The sequence below is a fragment of the Rhamphochromis sp. 'chilingali' genome (assembly GCF_963969265.1).
Source record: "Rhamphochromis sp. 'chilingali' genome assembly, chromosome: 21".
Classification (NCBI taxonomy): domain Eukaryota; kingdom Metazoa; phylum Chordata; class Actinopteri; order Cichliformes; family Cichlidae; genus Rhamphochromis; species Rhamphochromis sp. 'chilingali'.
In genome coordinates, this window is record NC_137949.1 from 28,573,472 (window position 1) to 28,591,175 (window position 17,704).

The 17,704-nt window shown below is 40.0% G+C and overlaps 1 protein-coding gene across 3 annotated transcripts; it reads right to left on the reverse strand.

The window, feature by feature from the left end:
• Window positions 1-42: 42 nt before the first annotated feature.
• On the reverse strand, window positions 43-15,763 carry hif1aa (hypoxia inducible factor 1 subunit alpha a). Of its 3 annotated transcripts, none has more exons than XM_080871619.1 (15): window positions 15,451-15,763; window positions 6,030-6,223; window positions 5,552-5,703; window positions 5,187-5,271; window positions 4,514-4,623; window positions 3,733-3,935; window positions 3,429-3,535; window positions 3,151-3,298; window positions 2,649-2,995; window positions 2,344-2,483; window positions 2,109-2,231; window positions 1,742-1,983; window positions 1,546-1,645; window positions 1,356-1,446; window positions 43-1,265 (listed from the first exon to the last, which is right to left on the reverse strand). In XM_080871619.1, the coding sequence occupies exons 1-15, from the start codon at window positions 15,480-15,482 to the stop codon at window positions 1,105-1,107; spliced, it is 2,235 nt and encodes a 744-aa protein (XP_080727745.1). In that variant the 5' UTR covers window positions 15,483-15,763; the 3' UTR covers window positions 43-1,104. The 3 variants fall into 3 exon arrangements, with proteins under 3 accessions (XP_080727745.1, XP_080727743.1, XP_080727744.1); XM_080871617.1 differs by having other exon boundaries at window positions 2,344-2,552; window positions 15,451-15,762; XM_080871618.1 differs by having other exon boundaries at window positions 2,344-2,552; window positions 6,030-6,220; window positions 15,451-15,761.
• Window positions 15,764-17,704: the final 1,941 nt, after the last annotated feature.

Here is a 17,704-nt window from a genome sequence, read left to right on the forward strand (position 1 = left end):
ATGCATTATTTGTAAAATAAAAGCTCACGGAGCCTGAGAGGGTGCACTTTATTAAAGCCATTTAATGTTGTTAGGACAGCAAAAGGAAGCAAGAGAGACCCAACACTATGGCAAGGATGAATGGTATTAAACTGACTACCATTACATGAGCACAGAAGTCACAAATGTTGCCGCTATGATGATGATGATGATAGTAACATATGAAGTCGCACTGATTTAAACTGCTTTGAGTATGTCACACACAGTAAAGACCAAAAAGGAAAAAATTACATGAATTCAATTCATGAATGTTTAAAATGCCAATTCTGCATGAGAAGTAAACGTGAGGAGGTTATTCAGATTTCATTGAGCACTCTGAAGCCATAATGAGCAAAATAAAATTTCCCTGGTATATGTACAGTAACACACACTTACAGTAAAGTAATAAAGTGACATGTACTGGACTGCTACACAATTTCATGTATTAACCTCAAAGACTGATAGCTAATAAATTGAGATAACATTTATTAAACAATATTTTAAACAATATATTCATACTTCTGGACTAAAGACATCTTATTAGGTACGAGTACTACAACATACAAGTATGGGAGGAAAAATACAATTGTTCAAACCCCATTAAAACTACTTTAAAAAGGCTTAATATATATTGCTGGTAATATTTTTTCTTTTTAAGAAAATATAAATTGTGCGACTGAAGCTTACAATACACTGCTGGCAGTGGCACCAGATTCTGTGGTGACCAGCTGGGAATGGGTCATCCGTCAAGGCGCCGTGTGCTGAGAAACTCCCAGGAAGAGAGGAAAGAAGAAAAAACTAACCAAGAAAGGACAGCTGGACATCACGCGATGCCTGAATCGCTCGCACTTAAACCCAATTGCTGCTATGGTGTTTGTCACGGTGGAATGCTGCAAATATCACAAGATGTGCACAAACAGCAGCCAAACTATAATAAACTCATACAGATACATAAATAAGTGGGGGTGGGAGGTCTTGGAAACGTGTGTTTGTGTTTTGGAGGGGGCGTTGGGGGTTTGGTTGACAATGTGAGGAACAAATTGTAGTGTCCAGTCTAGTCCAGCAGTGAGCAGGCTAAATATTGACTCAGTTGATGTGGTCCAAAGCACGAAGCAGCTCCTCTCCCTGCAGTAAGTACTGACCCTGTAAGGGTGCATTCACCTCGCAGTCGTCGCGGGTGAGGAGCGGCAGGCCGAAGGAGGAACTGGTGGCCTCTGAAGTGCTGCCAAGCAGGCGACTCGCCAAATCTAAGATCGGAAAAGATCCAGTTGAATCTTTGATGTTCAATTTCAAGTAACACAGTAACACTACTTACAAAAAAGAACTAGTTTATTCACCTGAAGACAGCAGAACGATGGTCCTGGTTGTACCAGACCCTGAAGGCTTCAGCTTTTTGCCCTTTTCAACCTGCTGCTGGAGCGAAGTTCCCTGAAAAATAAATAAATAAATAAATAAATAAAGAAAGAAAGACGGTCCCACTTCCAGAAGTCAGATTATACCGACTATGCGTATGTGCTGAGGACTAACCTGTTCTATAATCTCTTTTAGGTCACAAATTTTTCTTTTGCGCTGTGCATTCTGAACTGCGAGGGTCCTCAGCGGCATCTCTTTCTCCAAATGTGGGGCTCTGCAGCACACAAAAAGTAGGCCTTAACTAGCCTCTAAAAAAAGGCCATAAAAATGTAATTTGGCCAAAAAAATTAAAACGTTTAAGAGATGTTACCCATTTGCCAAGATGGTGGGAGGATGAGGAGCATCTACAGGCTCCACAGGTGGTGCTGGGGAAGCTGTGCGACTGCCTGGCGCACTGAAGGGGGAGCTGGGATAGCTGTGGATTGGAGTACTCTCAAGGGACTTGACTGATCCACAAGACAAAGGCTCTCCTGGGGGCAGGCTGAGCAGCTGGAAATCATCATCCATGGGAATGTATGGAGCTAACATCTCCAGATCAAAGTCCTCCGTTTCCTTATGAGGAAACAAAAAATCAAATGGATAAGAATACAGAAAACTCTGGTGTTTATGTGATTCATGACTAACTTAATTTAAAAAAAAAAAAAAGTAAAAAGTGATGCTTTTTCTAGATTTACTACCTGTGTGTTGAAGGGTGTTTTGGGCTCTGTATCAATAGCAAACAGCTTCTCAACCAAGTCTAGCTTGAAGTCCGAGTTCATCTCTGAATCCATGGGGAAGCAGAAGTCCAGTGGACTGCCGGGCTAAAAAGAAGAGAAGTCAAAGGTCATTTTTTTCCAATAGATATTACTGAGTGGTTAAAAATATTAACTGTCAATGTCTTATGTTGACAACAAAATAGTAAGTCAGTTTTACCGCTGGGGGCCTGTGGCTGGTTGTGGTAGTAGACTGGGCTGGAGCATAGCTCTCAGACTTTGAATCTTCAGAGTTAGTGCTGGAAACATCCAGAGGCTCACTGGGTGGCAGAGGGGAAAGAGGCAGAACCAGCTTGTCATCTGTGGAGGGAAGCATTACATCGTTGTAGAGAGGGACATCCTTCAGAAGATGGCTATCTGATTCTGTACCTGAGGGTAGACAAGGTCAGAATCGTTTCATTTAGCAAGAAATAAACCAAGTTATGCTGTTTAAAGAAGTTTAAGTATGTTTAGTCGGGTACTAACCGGGGCAGCTGAAGTGCAGGGAGACGATCGTGTCTCCGGCAGCTGGTGCCAGCATGGTGAGGGCTTCAGGCTCTCCCTTTAGGTGGTCATACAGGTTAATCGGCAGCTGGGTGACTGCCGAATCAGTAAGGATTTTGAGTATGTTCATCTTTGGGCTTTTCACCACCTCCTCCTCCTTCTGCACTTCCTCCACCTTCTCCAGTTCAGCCTTCTTTGGCTGGACTGGAGAGAGCTCGACCTGGCTGATCTCGACTACAAGCTGGTCTTCCTCCTGCTGTTCCTCCTTTACCGGCTTCAAATCTGCGGTCTGCTTCACTGACAAGATCAGTTTCTCCTCCTGGATGCCACTACAACAGAGGAAGGACACGATGAAATTATGCTGCTGTAAAATTACTACCAGTGTATCTCAAGTAAAAAGATAATCCTAACCCTTACCTAAGGGTAAGGGTTAGGATTATTGTGTTTCCTCTGAAAGAATGACTTCAGTGAGACTTCAGTGTACCTGAGCACGAAGTTGACACAGACAACACACTGTGGCTGGGAGTTCTTGTTGTTGTAAATGACAGTGGCCTGTGTTTCCACCCACACGAAGCCTCCTTTCTTAGCCAACATTCGGTACTGGCCTGTGCAGACTTGGCCTTTTGCAAACACTAAAAACATCAGGGGGAAAAAGAAAAAAAAAGAGGAGAGAAAAAAAATTAAGTTAGGCAAAATTAAACAGCTAACATCTGTTTTAAACTTTTAAATCCAATTATGTTTAACATTTTTGTTTATTCTTACAGTTTTGGTGGGTCTTGGTAAGGTGGTCTGAATCCAGAGCATGGTAGTACTCATACACAGAACGATCCAACAGGTCCTCTGGATCATAACCCATGAGATCAGTGATCCTAGAGAAACAAACAATTTATTTAGATTGAATTCTGTAGTACCTACACTGAGCACTAGATGGCTCTGTGTCACTACACTACAATAGATAGAGCAACGCTGATGAGCGGCAATAGCGAGAACATAGGTTTAAGGAGCTGATTTAGATTTGATCCCTGTATCTTAAGCATATAAGTCTTACTCCCACTGGCAAACTAACCTCTCATCACAGTACGTGAACTTCATGTCCATCGTGTGGCGGCTGAGGAAGGTCTTGGTGTCCAGAGGGACCTCAATGTTGGAGGGGTGCGGGATTGGATCGCAGATCAAAACCAGGTAGGGCACAGGTGGCTCCTTTTGCCCGTTGGTGCCCTCTTCGTCCGGGCTGTCATAAACGCGCACGTGACCTGTGCAGTGAAGCACCTGCAGGAGGACAACAGTTGTGTGATGATTATGGGATGTACTTTTGTATTTTGTGTGACCACAACATATTTTTTTTACTTTCAGTCCTTTGACATAATCTGTAAATGAGAAGCATTGCAAATTTAAGTATGTTCATTTCCTTCACACAGTAACATTGTCTGCCATAACTCAATGTAGTTTGCATCATTCACTTTTATGGATGCAAACTAGTTTTCAAACACACTGATCATAAGCTACGCTGACTTTATTCTCCCTCAGTCATCAGCACCTACAAAAATGACATCACGTGGACAGCTGCTTACTAGTCTTGTTTTCATCACTCCTCCCTGCTCTTTAGCCCACAATAGCTGTCATCACGTGGCTTTATTATTGCCAACAGCACAGTGGTCCAGCTCAAAGGAGGCCAGGCTTTATTAAAATGTTCTGTGAAATGTGATTGACTCAGCCAGCAGCCGTGGTGTTGACAAACCGAGATGAACAACGCACATTGGAAACGGCAACACAAATAAATATATTATCACTTATTACATTACTGCTTCTGATGGCAGGTCTGCGAGTGTGTTCCCACCACAGCCTACCTTCCATGTAGCAGATTTGACGTTGACAGTGCGGCCCCTGCTCGTGAGGGTGCACTTCATCCGCAGAAAGAAGCTACGCTCTGTATTTGGCTCCTTGGATTTCTTGGAGCCTGAAATCACAGAAGCAGGAATAATGGAGCCACAATTACAAAAGGGGGGAAGCTGCTTCTTACATGCTGTTTCAATGGTGACCACTTCCATTTATTACTGCCTCTATTTTAAATCTTCATATTTCAGTGTTGGGCAACTCCAATTTGCATACAGGAGACACCAGGGTGCAAAAGTGGTTGCTGCAACGCTACCAGCCGTTATAAGTGCACATACCATCAGTGTGCAGTGAGTCCAAATCCAAGCAGTACAGAACCACGTGTGGGTTCCAATTAGACCTACTGTTAACAAATTACCAGTCACACCAATGTTATGAACCACAGGTGTAAGCACAATTTGTGATTCACCACAATCACAAAACTATAAGCTGACATGACCTCATTGATCGTGCTGACCTCGTGACTAGATAGAGGAAATGATCAATTGTTCTCACAGCTTCTTGGTATGAATTTATCGGCTCAGATTGAACTGCGCTTCCTGCTAATTGGTTGACCTGACACAGTGCTGCGCTCGTTTATTTCTCCCTTCCTCTGTGTTGTAGGTTTCATAAAGAGACACTACTCACCGGGTCTGTGGATGAGCATCTCCCTCAGCTCCTCTTGGTCACAGGGATGTGTGAAGTCAAACACACTGTGTCCAGTCAAGTCAAACTGCAGAGTACAGAGAGAGAGAGACAAAAATGCTTAGTAACAGTTAACAAATACAGGATCTAACCTTTTTCTAGAAAGAACCAAATTTCAAATCACTTTAATTCCAAAGACACACAATTCAGATCTGTATTTGCACAAAATTAACTGTAGAAAATACTGTACTATATTATACAGTCAACGCAAAAACTCCTCTGCCCTGAATTTTGCACTTTTGTCTCCTCCGATCAATCTCTTGCTCTGTGCTTCTCCCTTCTGACACAGCAGGTCAAATCAAACCAACCTGTGCAAGCCCGAGGCACTTGCTGACATTCTCGGAGAGATAGATCATATCTCCATCCTCGGACAGCACCATCAGAAAGCCCTCCAGAGCTTTTAGGTAGGAGCTGTTTAGCTGAATATCAAGCTCTGCATCTTCCTCTGTTGTTGGCTCATCTAGAGGAGAAAACAGAAGGAGGAGAGGAGGGAGAATTTGAGGTAGAGGGAGGCAGGGGGGGAAAAGCAAAGGAAAAGGAGATCAGGTAAATGGCATGGAAATATCCTATTATTATTATATCACAACACGTTGTTGGCAGAGTTTATTATAAACAATTCAAATTTACACTACGGACCTGTAACTGAAACCTTATGGGGCTACATGACATAAACAACAATGGCTGCACAATTCAATAATCAGAAGAGTGTAAAGAAACACAACTGTGCACCAAGCTGAACTTCTCATTATTAGGTGGAATAGCATACAGATATATACAGATACCTACCAATGGAAAGCAGTTTTCTCATGCGCAGGTAACTGATGGTGAGTCTCATGATTGAGGCCTTGTCCAGGCTGGAGCTGACACTGTGGGGCAGGGGCAGCTGCTGGGCCAGCTCGTAAAACACCTCTGACTCCTTCCCACGCCGACATCGTGCTGCATCCCTTGATTTCTCCTTCCTGCGCTCTGAGCTCGCTCTGCTGGACAAAGGTAGTGGATCAGCCACAGCTCTGACACATACCGGGTTTGTTATGCACACTGCTAGACCTGACATCCCTCCTTTCTACAGCCTACAGTGTCTAGAGAATGCTGCGGCAGCTGGAGTCTGCAACAAGCAACCTCACGGCCAAGCCACCGTCTAGACCCCCGTCGGACTCATTTACATGCATAGCTATCTGCAAGCATCTTATTGGCTGTTGACCAAAAGAAACTGAGTCCTCCCACTCAAAGTGATTGGCTAGGAGGATAGTCATAGATTCTCCTGTCTCTTGGTGCACGGCCAAGCTACAGTGCAACATCAATCATCATGATGTTTACAAGCCTGGTTCAACCAATCTATGGGGACGAGAGATGACAATACCTGCACCAACACAGGGTAAACACACAAGCACACTAACACAGTGACACACTGCGAGTGACCTTCACCTACCAGGACTAACAAATGATCACAGTTTCTTTCATTTATGTTAGTGGCTCATGACTGCTTCTGCTGACCATAGCTCCAGTTTCGATCTTACATTTAATCCAGGCAGTGATCGAAGGTCTGCCTAATGGACTCTCAGAGGACTGTAAAGAAAAGGAAAAAAAAAAAATCACAGGAGCTGACGGTACTTTAAAACACCCAAAATCTTTAAAGTGATAAAAATAGATGGCTAATATATATATATATATATATATATATATATATATATATATATATATATAAAAAATTAAAAAAAATCATGCTCTTGTTTTTATATTCAGCTGGACAGAAAAACATTCAACAAGGCACTGATTTGGTGTTTTATTTGCACTGTTGTGCAATACAGATTCTTCTATGACCACAAACATAAATACACTGGAAAATCATCATCCTAATTGTCAACCACACTGCTCTACTTCAACCCAAATGCATTTAGCTGACACTGGACCAGCATGACAAGGAAATGTCATGGATGGAATGGATGGACGCTCAAAAGCCCTTGGCTATGAAACACACACCTAATTGAAATTGATCTGTTACGCACTTGCAGCGCTGACCAAGGCCATGCTGTTATTTGAGGCTCTCCAACAAGAAAAGGGGCCGGCTAACTAAAATTAGCTTACTGTATATCAAATCACCTGGCAGGGTGTCAGGATGCATTTTTTCCATCAACTATATAATATGTGCAAACTCCTGTGCAACGTAATTAGTCCTTTGGGGCAGAAGGATTTGCACAAGTCTAGGCAAAGCATTTGTCCCCCAGGAAGTCGCAAACATGGTGCTGAGAGCAAAAAAAGCAGTCTGTAAACATGTGAGGCATCTCCCAACAAAGCTGCACAAACAAAAATCTAAACATGAATGCAGTGACCACTTTTCAACCCAGGGAAAAAAGAGAGAGAGAAAGAGCAAAATCATACTGGATAACAGCCAATCCACACATGTACACGATCTCTTTCCTTCTTACTCCACTCCTCAACTGTCAAACCATGCATGTAGATATAAACTGGAGAATCTTGAATTCTACAGTGAGGAAGCCAGCACCTCTTTAATGTTGGGGGAATGTCAACCCATACCTTCATCATCTGGTAAAACATTTCTATCCTGGAGTAAGTTCGGGATACAATACCCACATGCACAGGGCATGAAGGTCACTGAGTGGTTTGATGACTATGGAAATGATGTGAGTCATATGCTGTGGTCACAGTAACAAATTAAACACTTATGGGAGATTTGGGTCCGGATTGTAAGAGGGCTCCATCTTCTTCACCCAAACACCAAATAAGGGAATATCTTCTGGAAGAATGCTTTCATCCAGAGTTTCTGAGAATTGACTAAATCAGTGCAAAAACATTGCAGCCCACAAACCTTAGTAACACACTTCCTTGTATTATTTTTCCACTTGTCGCCCCTTTTTAACTGTAGCAATTGAAAAAGCATATGATGAAGTAGGGCTGATTGAGTATGACAAAGGTCACAATAAAGATAATTTTGGCTAATATTGATGACAAAAATATTTAAGGTTTCTGAAAGCTCATGCATTTGTTGTTCGTCAAAGTTCTTGAAACCAAAATCTTTCAAGAAAAACAAAAAAAACTTTTACTAGATTTTGATAATCAAAGTCTGTCTTACACATCTTTACATTAAATGTACTTTTTCTCAGTTTCTTTCTTTCTTGCCAACCAAGAAATCCGAACTCAATTTGCAACTCAAGCCAAAACCCAGAGCACATTCAGGACTTTAGTGAGCAAGTTAATCATCTTCCAAATGAAGTGTGCAGGTAGCCACAGTTATGCTAATGCAAACTGAGCAAAGTGGACAAGCAAAGAAAGAGAGAGCGGTTCTGTTAAAAACAGCCAGAGTTGGGACAAGATAAGGCTAACTATATTTACTGAGGAGACTCCATCTGTTGCATCACTGCAAAGCAGAGGGACATTTGACGCTGAGCATTTTCCATTTACCTCGCTATACACCAGCATAGCGAGGTGTATAGCTCGCTATGCTGGACCATCATAAATGTTGACAAAAACAGCAGCAAAACAATCAAAACAGAAATGAGGAAAAAGATTAGACGAGACTAAAACTAACGCACATTATCATCAAAATACTTTGAATAAAACTAAAACAATATCAAGTGACAAACTGAGACTTTTGGTTGTGTATTAACCAAGAGGAAACCTCTTGAAGATTGTTTTTATATGTAATGTAAACAGATTTCAAGCCAAGCAGCAGTTACACCCATACATGCATGCAGATTCACCGTTACTATTGTCAATACCATGGACAAATATTTACAACACCCTCTGTAAACTCTGTTGGACACAGCCAGGATATCTGGTCAAAATAAGAGCAGTTCTGTCTGTATGTATCACACAATCACCTCCAGCCTACTCAATTAATTAGGTCAATTTATCATTACAAACTAAAGGATCACAAATGGTTAATATAGCTTTATACACAGGACACACACTGAGAAACTTCTCTTGCTGAGCAGCTCATCATGACTGAACCATTAGCCTGCCATACGCATTTTCTTTTGTAGTTGTATCAGGTCCTCATGCAAATCCTGCCCAAATCAAGCAGACAAGTAATACTGCACCAGAATACAACCCTACTGAATAAAGAGCCATTACAAAGGTTATTTATCTCATTTACCTAAGGCTTCATTGAACAGAACAGTACTGTGTACCTCTTATGAAACCTTTAAAAGCACCACTGATAAGGATACAGTAGAGAAGTAGTAAATTTATAGGTCATAAACAACAGCAGACAGTTTCTAAAGTTTCCCATTTGGACAATAGTCAAACACCACCTTCACTTTTGTGCTTTTCTAATTCAGTTGTGACACTAAATTCCAAAAATCTAAAACCGCTACTATTTCATAACCGCCTCCACCATTTCCAAGCTTGAAATCAGCTTCCCTAGGAACACCCAGTTCACTTGATGTTAAAACTAAGGCCACCAGAGAGGCCATCATTATGCAACAGGATTAAAGCACGTGGTCATGTCTGCCCAGCTGCCCTCTACTTGCCCTACAGCAGTCACATTTTGTAGTATTGCTCACTTTAGACTTGTTTGTGAATTGGCGCTATTACATAAACAAAATGTATTTGGCTTGTAGCCAAGTGGAGTAGAGATTAATAGAAAAACAAAACACTCCACAATAAAATTCAGTGTGAACAACGTTAGCAGTTCCCTATGAAACTTGTTACTAGAGGCTGTCCCAATTATTATTTTTTTTTTTTTAAAAAGACAAACACTCCGTCCTGTTCAGTGTGACACCAAACTATTATATAACCAGCTCTGGAGAAACAACACTGCCCAATGTAGGGAGAAAATCAGAGCAGGGCTCAAAATAACTCATTTAAAAGTCAAATTAATCACTTGCATTATAGCTACATGAAGTAATATTTTTGTAAATAGCAAACATACACAAACTCCTGTGTGTTTAGTGTGACATTTTAGCACATCGTATTGGTTTTTAAATATTTTGCACACAGCAGTGGATCAGAAAAGTGAAATTCTGTCCAATAAAGAGCCATCTAAATAAAACAAACAAACATTAAACTGAATGAACATTTGTGGTGACTGTAATAATACACAGACACTTTATTGGACACACCTTGCTTGTACTGGGTTGGACCCCTTTTTGCTTTAAAAACTGCTTTAATTCTTTGTGGCACAGATTCAACAAGATGCTGCAAATTTGTTTGCTGCCTATTATGCAAATCCTCCCAATCCACCACATCCCAGAGGTGCTCTACTGGACTGAGATCTTGTGACTGCGGAGGTCATCAGAGTACAGTGGGTACAGTTTGACATGACTTGAGCTCTGTCAAATAGCGCATATTCCTGCAAGGTGCAGTCACCAGAAGATAGATACACTGTCGTTATAAAGAGATGGACAGGGTCAAGAACAATACTCAGGTAAGCTTTGGTGTTTAAACAATGCTCAGGGAAGCCACTAAGGGGTATAAGATGTGTCAAGAAAATGTTACCCGCATTATTACAACAGCAGCATGAACTGGTGCTACAATGCAGGATGGATCCATGCTTTCATACTGCTTACACCAAATTCTATTGTCCAATTTTTATGAGCCCATGTGAACTATAGCCTCAGTTTCCTGTTCTTATTTGGCGGGAGTGATGCCAGGTTTACAAAGACAAAAAAAAAAAAGAAGAAGAGTAATTTCACCTCAAGTTAAAATAATTTCAACAAGCCATAGTTACTACAGCTGATTACATTTATTCCATGAACACCCACTGACTCAACTGCAGCTTTGATAACAAGAGCAACTCAGCAGGACTTCTGGGTGTTCTAGTCTGACTGACTCACCAGAAGTGGACGTTACAAATCAACTTCCTCTGGCTTCCCGTGTCTTTGTTGACCATGCTTTGATTTTAAAACGTGATCAAAGGGGGGGAAAAACAACTTGGAATCACAACATGAAATGATAAGTTTAAAAAAATGGGCCTTTCATAAATCTAGTAGGCTCTTACAGCTTTGACTACAAATATTGTTTAATGTGGAATTATCACAATTTAGCTTATATGCTCCTTCTCACATGGCAAAGATCACTGACTTTACTGTTTGTTCGTGTGCGACATGTTGCCCTTCACACTACAAAAGTACAATTACTTTACAGCAAACCATAAAGATATTTGTGACCTAAAGTTTCCAAAATATAAAAGTGGAATATAATATGGACCAAGTTTCATTGTTTATACAACAGTTCACAACACAACTCCAGCAGGGCCTTTCCACTACTTTTTTGTAAAGTGCTTTTTTTGCTTTAAGAAAATCAGTCATCACAATTAAAGCTTTGAAGGCCTAAAGTGAATGTTTATTCAGCACACATTTTTAACTTATCTGGAAAAACAAAAAAATCCATAAAAAACAAAAACAAACATACCCCCTATGCTTCATATTATCAAGTAACCCAATTTCTTTTTCAAGTTCAGAATAGCCTGCTACTTGAATCCCTCAAGGGAACCAGGAAATTACAAGCTAGCGAATTGCTACACACACACACACACGGCCACTCCTATTGACGTCAAGCCCTAGTGATTAAGAGATGAGACAGAAGTAATACTACAAAGGCACCTCACAGACACCAGCCAGATCTGCATCAAACCAGACTGCACACTGGAATTTTTTTCCAACACATTTTAATCTACATGTCAACCTTTCACCTAAACTCCAAATTAGGTGACAATAAGCAAAGCCCCTGAATGCAATCTACATTAAAATATGGTGACTGCCTGGAAATGGAGTATTCATTTGTTAAAAATATCTACAGGGTGACCAGCATCACAGTTACCATCCTTATGTAACTATGGAGGTAACAGACACACACACAACAGTCATGATAAGATCTTAACAACAGCCCGGTGCGCTTTTTAGGATGTTCCATGAAACCAGTTTGCACCCATGTTGAGTTGCCAATGTTTCAAAAAATGTTGTTCTGACAATTTTTTTTAACCAAACGTTTTTAGAGATCCACCCACCATATTTTGCATCATTACAAATAACATTTTTTCCTTAAAGACAACTGTTTGCATATACACACACAGCAAGCTTTTCTGAAAACAGTGTTATTCTTACTATTTTGCCATCAGCCTACCTGCAGGTTGTTTTCTCTTTCATGACTTTCACCATCTTATGACCACCTTTTTTGGGGTTTTTAATCTCAGGATTCACTCTGTTCATCAGACTATTTTTTGGTCTTGTGACTGCTGTTACCATTATAACCATCTTTTATCCTCTTGTTTGTTTTGTAGTCTAATCTAAGATTTATACACAGAAGCATAATCTCATCACCTGTCTGCCTATTTTAGAACATCTAAGAATGACAGAAAGGCCTGGATGAGTAATCTGCTTGCTGCAGAGTTATCCTCTTCTACAGTCAATACTAATAACCACTTTTTCACTCAAGCACTTCAATAAAACTCATGAAAATCTGATACATATTGCAGTCGATGCAGACTGTCTGGCTGGATTAAGAGTTTACAAATAATCCCTGTGCAGTTGAGTTGTATTACAGTCCTACACATTTTATTTGTTATGGGAAAGTAATGGTTGCAGTGGCTAGATGTTAAGGATTTCCTACATTTAAAAATAAAGGCTCTGGCCACCAGACCTGTAATAGAAATATGTTAACCACTTTTAAGTAAGGTTTACTTATAAATAATGCCAACCTTAAATATTAGGTGTTATTAGCTTTTTTGTTTGACTGATTGTTTTTTTTTTTTGTATGCACTGTAAGGTGACATAGACTGTTTAATAATGTGCTTCTCACCGAGAAAGGCCCGTTTGGGGCCTGGAAAATCTTCTTTTTCCATCACACACCTTTGGGCTCTGATAACTTATAATAGCCATACTTATTTGTTTTTGTTGTTTTTTGTTTTGTTTTGTTTTGTTTGTTTTACCTAACCATTAATGAATTAGTTATTTTTTAAGATACAACTCAACTTATTTATGTCAAAAATGGTTTATCAACTTTCTCTTGTTCTACCACACAGACCTCCAAATGAAGCCTTCAATTGGGCTTCTGTATAAATAAAAGTTACTAGCCACTAGAGCTGGGCGATATGAGATTTTTTCATATCACGATATGTTTTTTTCATTTCAGGCGATAACGATATCTATCACGATATGAGCCAAATAACTATATTTGTAAGATTTAAATGTGCCGTTGCTCACAAGTAAAATGTGAAATAATCAGCAGCTTGTTTTTAAATATTTATTTCCCATAAGTTCAACAGGGTAGATGTACTTAAGGAACATGAGACTTTTTCAGATAAATAAAGGCAAATATTGCAAACTACACAAAAGGCAGCCGCTAAAGCGTTTAAGTTTCAAAATAGAACAAACGAAACAGACTAAATTGTCAATTCCACTTAGAAACAAAATATTAATTCTAAAAATAAATCTTAGTTTGTTTTACAGAAGAACAGACAAAACTGACTAACTTTTGTCAATATCAAATAAACTGAGAACTAAAAGGAAATTCTCAATCTCTCCTTGTTGTGTAGCTGAGCTTTTCAAACAGTTTTAACAGTTACTTTAGTCTGACAAAAGCCGAATTAGCGCTTCCAGTCAGAGACTGAGGCTACGTCCACACGTACACAGGTATTTTTGAAAACTGAGATTTTCCGTTTTCGTTTTAAAAAATAATCCCGTCCACACATAAAGGCAGAAATGAAGGAAAACGCTGCTATGAACATGCCAAAGCAGCAGGTGGCGATATATTCCTAACCGTGCAGAAATGTTGGCCAATCAGAAGTCTAGAAGCCTCGGTGGGAAAAAGTAAACAAGGCTGGGGCATAGAAGCAGAACCGAGTCGTATGTGTGGAGGGACAGTAACTGTGTGTATATGTAAGCATTTAAACACTGCAGAGAGTAGAATTAACAGTATTGTAGAAATTCATTTCACCGAAACAATAACGTGGCGCACAGTGTGACGCATGCACCAGTTTATTGTATTTCCAGACTTGCTTTCGGCACAATTTACAGTGCACGCTACTCTGTTTTTTGTCAGACTTGAAATAGCCGAAATACCTTCACACTACGGAACTTCTATGGCTCTTCCGTTCGACAATCTCTCCGGCATTGGAACCATCATCTGTTTTCTCTTCGGTCACGCTCGGTTGATTTTTCTAGTCGGCACACTCATTTCCTCCATTACGCGCTGGCTCCATTACCCGCTGGCTGCTTCCCAAACAAACACACGTGCGGCTTGGCACTTGTGCTGCACGTAACAAGTCACGCGACGTGACGCTGCGGCTGTGATTGGTTCGGCTCTGCGCTACTTAATTTGGATTGGCTGACCTTTTTTTTTTTTTTTTTTTAAGAGGACAAGAGCGGCGAGGTCTATCGCGATAGCTTAATTTCTCTATCGAGTAAAAGTTATATCGCGATACATATCGTTATCGTTCTATCGCCCAGCTCTACTAGCCACTAACATGATATTATGGCACTCTGATGATTATTAAAGTTGATCACTCTGGTGGTGGGATTTTGTGCAATTGATATTGCTCAGTATTGAGGGGGTACAGTATATTCTACAAGGCCTTCCAAAACAAGATAATTATGCCTACTTCTGGTTTTATAGTTAAGCACAAATTAATACGCGGAAATCTCAAACCAAGGCCTGCTCCCCCCCCCCCCCAAAAAAGCCTCAACGTTTCAGCAGAAACCGCACACCACACTGATCACATGAGCGCTGGCAGCCTTTCACTGAAGTGTCAAGGTTGGCACCTAAAGTCCAAACAGTACACCACCAGTGATACACTATTAATAAGCTATACAATAAGCAAAGTGTCACACTCAAAATAAATGTAAATAACGCTGATGTTGCATGCAGGAAGTCTTAGCAATGGTCACAAACAAAAACGTTGCTGGCTAAGTAGCACTTATTTAACGCAGATTTAATCTAAGTAAAAAAAAAAGAAGAAGTCTAGATTGATGTAAAGGGTAGTGACCAGTTGATGCTGTTTACCTGTTAACTCGACATTTTTGATAGTTTTTATCAGGTTGACCTACATTTGTAGGCTAGCTGCGTTAGCCATTGCTAACAGCGCCGCTAGCCGACACATTTTGACGAAACACACCGAACTAGCCTCTAACCTTGAAAAAAGGCCACAGTGTCGCAGGTCTCACAATAACCAAACGTTAAATAGAGACACATTTTCCAGTTATGCTTAAAAACTGGGCACATACGTAGCATTAGCCGGCACTGCTCTTACCTCTTCTTTTCGGGTACAGTTCCTGTGTCCATTTCAGGACGAAAAGACCTGTGTGGAGTCTCTCTATCGGTATAGAGCTGTGTTCGGGCCCGTCAAGAAATGAACCAAAATCCCACGATTTTCTACCGATATCAGTCCGTAAATCCTTAAGTGGATTGCATAAGAGTCCTCTCTTTGTGGATTTAGTTTAACAAATCAAACTCTCGACCGCTAAAAACAGATCCTCCGTCGACTTTCCTTCAGAAATATTGCCACGCTGGAGAGACGTTCAATTGCCGAGACAATGTTGCTTCAGAGTAAAAGTGTTCACTCCTCCTCCGTTCCGCGGACGCGCAGTCACACGCTTCTTTTCTTTTTTTTTGCATCGAGGACGCGCACAGGAAATCCGAGCGTCCCACCGACAAACGACAGATTGCTGTAATTTTCAAGAAGATCCTACAACAGCGAGACATACAGCGACTGTTAATAGCTAAATATCACTCTGAGGTAAATAAACACATGTAATAAAATAAAAAAAAGCACTGTTTTAAATAGTGTTAAATGTAGAGCTCTTTACAAAAGCTGTTCATAAACAGTCACAGTGAGTTATACCACAAATAGTGTCACAGCACTGTATTTAAGCCTAAACAATAATATCATTATGCACCAGTATTTTTATATGCAGTTACAATTCATTACAGGCTTTTTAGCACCCAACAAAGGACTGACATTAACAAAACTCCTCAGTGTTGTAACATTTTGTTTGTTTGTTTTATAATATTCGAGTTTCTTTGTTCAAACAAACAAAAAGATCAGAATCACTGCTTTATTGTGCGTTGATGGTAAGTTTACTGTTGTGTCGCCCCTTGAGTCTGAGCCAGGAAAAATTCTGAAATGTTATTAGACTTTAGAAGTTAAAAAGTTCAAGGGCAGATGAGGATTTCTTTGGTCCTGGAGGCGGGCTTGGTAAATTTCCTCCACTGCTCTGGATATTTCTGTCCAATCAGACTTCCTTCACCTCCTCCTTCACCCTGTGGAATTCATTTTACAATGAAATCTGTGATTCAGTTTTACTTTGGAAATGAAAAATAATAGTAAAAGAAAAGCAAAAAGGAGGAAACTGTGTATGAAAAAACGTTTTGGTTAACTGTAAATAACTGGACTGAAAAATAACTAAAGTAATATTATGTACTTAGAAGAGCTAATTATGACAACATAATAATGGACACCAAATGTCTTTCACTTTAGTCTTTTCACATTGCTACAACACTGTATGTACCAATAAAATACAAATATATTTACTAAGTCTGTATTTTTTACTTTATGGCTTGTTAGTTACCTCCACAATGTGTTATAATCCTTTTAGTATAGTGTAAAAGCCTCATGTCTTTATATTTTGTTTCCAAGGAGACCGACTTTCTTGTAAATTTTAATGTGGTCTTGAGCAATAGCTCTCCAGGCTTTGTGAAGGTCTTTCCAAGGTTTTCCTTGGACATTGGCTGCTTTTTTTTACTCACTGACAATCCAATTGTTATACCTGACCATTTTCAAATTGTTTTCAAATTTCAAATTTTTATATTGTTTTGTTACTATCAGCCTGTAAGAAAAACATGTTTTTTTAGTTATTTTTAAAGATTCATCTGTTAAAAATGCCAAAGATAACACAGTTTGATGGGCACCAAAGCGATGATTTCCAAAGAACTATTTGCTGAAAACTTGGTATATCATAGCAACAATATCTGAAAGCCATGTCCTTAAGAAATAGGAAAAATTCTGCAAAGACCTGACACAGGACCTACAGAGGATTATCTGACTCCTCAGTTGAGTCACGTAATGTTCACTGAAGCCTCATCAGTTTCAGTGGAAGGGTAGCTATCAAGAAGCCATTGTTAAGGAAGAGAAATAGGGAGAAAACGCTGAGATGTGCCAAATTACATCACTTGTAACAGGTTGTATGTAATGTTGAATCGAAGATTAAAATTTTGGGTTCAAATGATCATTAGTTTGTATGGAGAAAGTCAGGAGAGATCCATAACAGTGAGTGTCTGCATCCATCTTTTTGAACAGTCCTCTATACCAACGGTTCACTCCTAAGATTGTGTTTAACAAATACTATCCATATTATAAGAAATAATAATAAAACACATATAAAGAAAATGGTAGGGCAGCACGGTGGCACGGTTAGCACTGTTGCCGCACAGCAAGAAGGTCCTGAGTTCAATTCCACCATCAGGCCGGGGTCTTTCTGTGTGGAGTTTGCATGTTCTCCCCGTGT

Coding starts and splice junctions, on each gene's coding strand:
- hif1aa (XM_080871617.1), bottom strand. CDS start 15,482: ATGGACACAGGAACTGTACCCGAAAAGAAGAG. Junction 3,536..3,732: donor TTCACGTACTGTGATGAGAG/GTTAGTTTGCCA, acceptor TTGTTTCTCTAG/GATCACTGATCTCATGGGTT. Junction 2,553..2,648: donor CCTGCACTTCAGCTGCCCCG/GTTAGTACCCGA, acceptor GTCTACCCTCAG/GTACAGAATCAGATAGCCAT.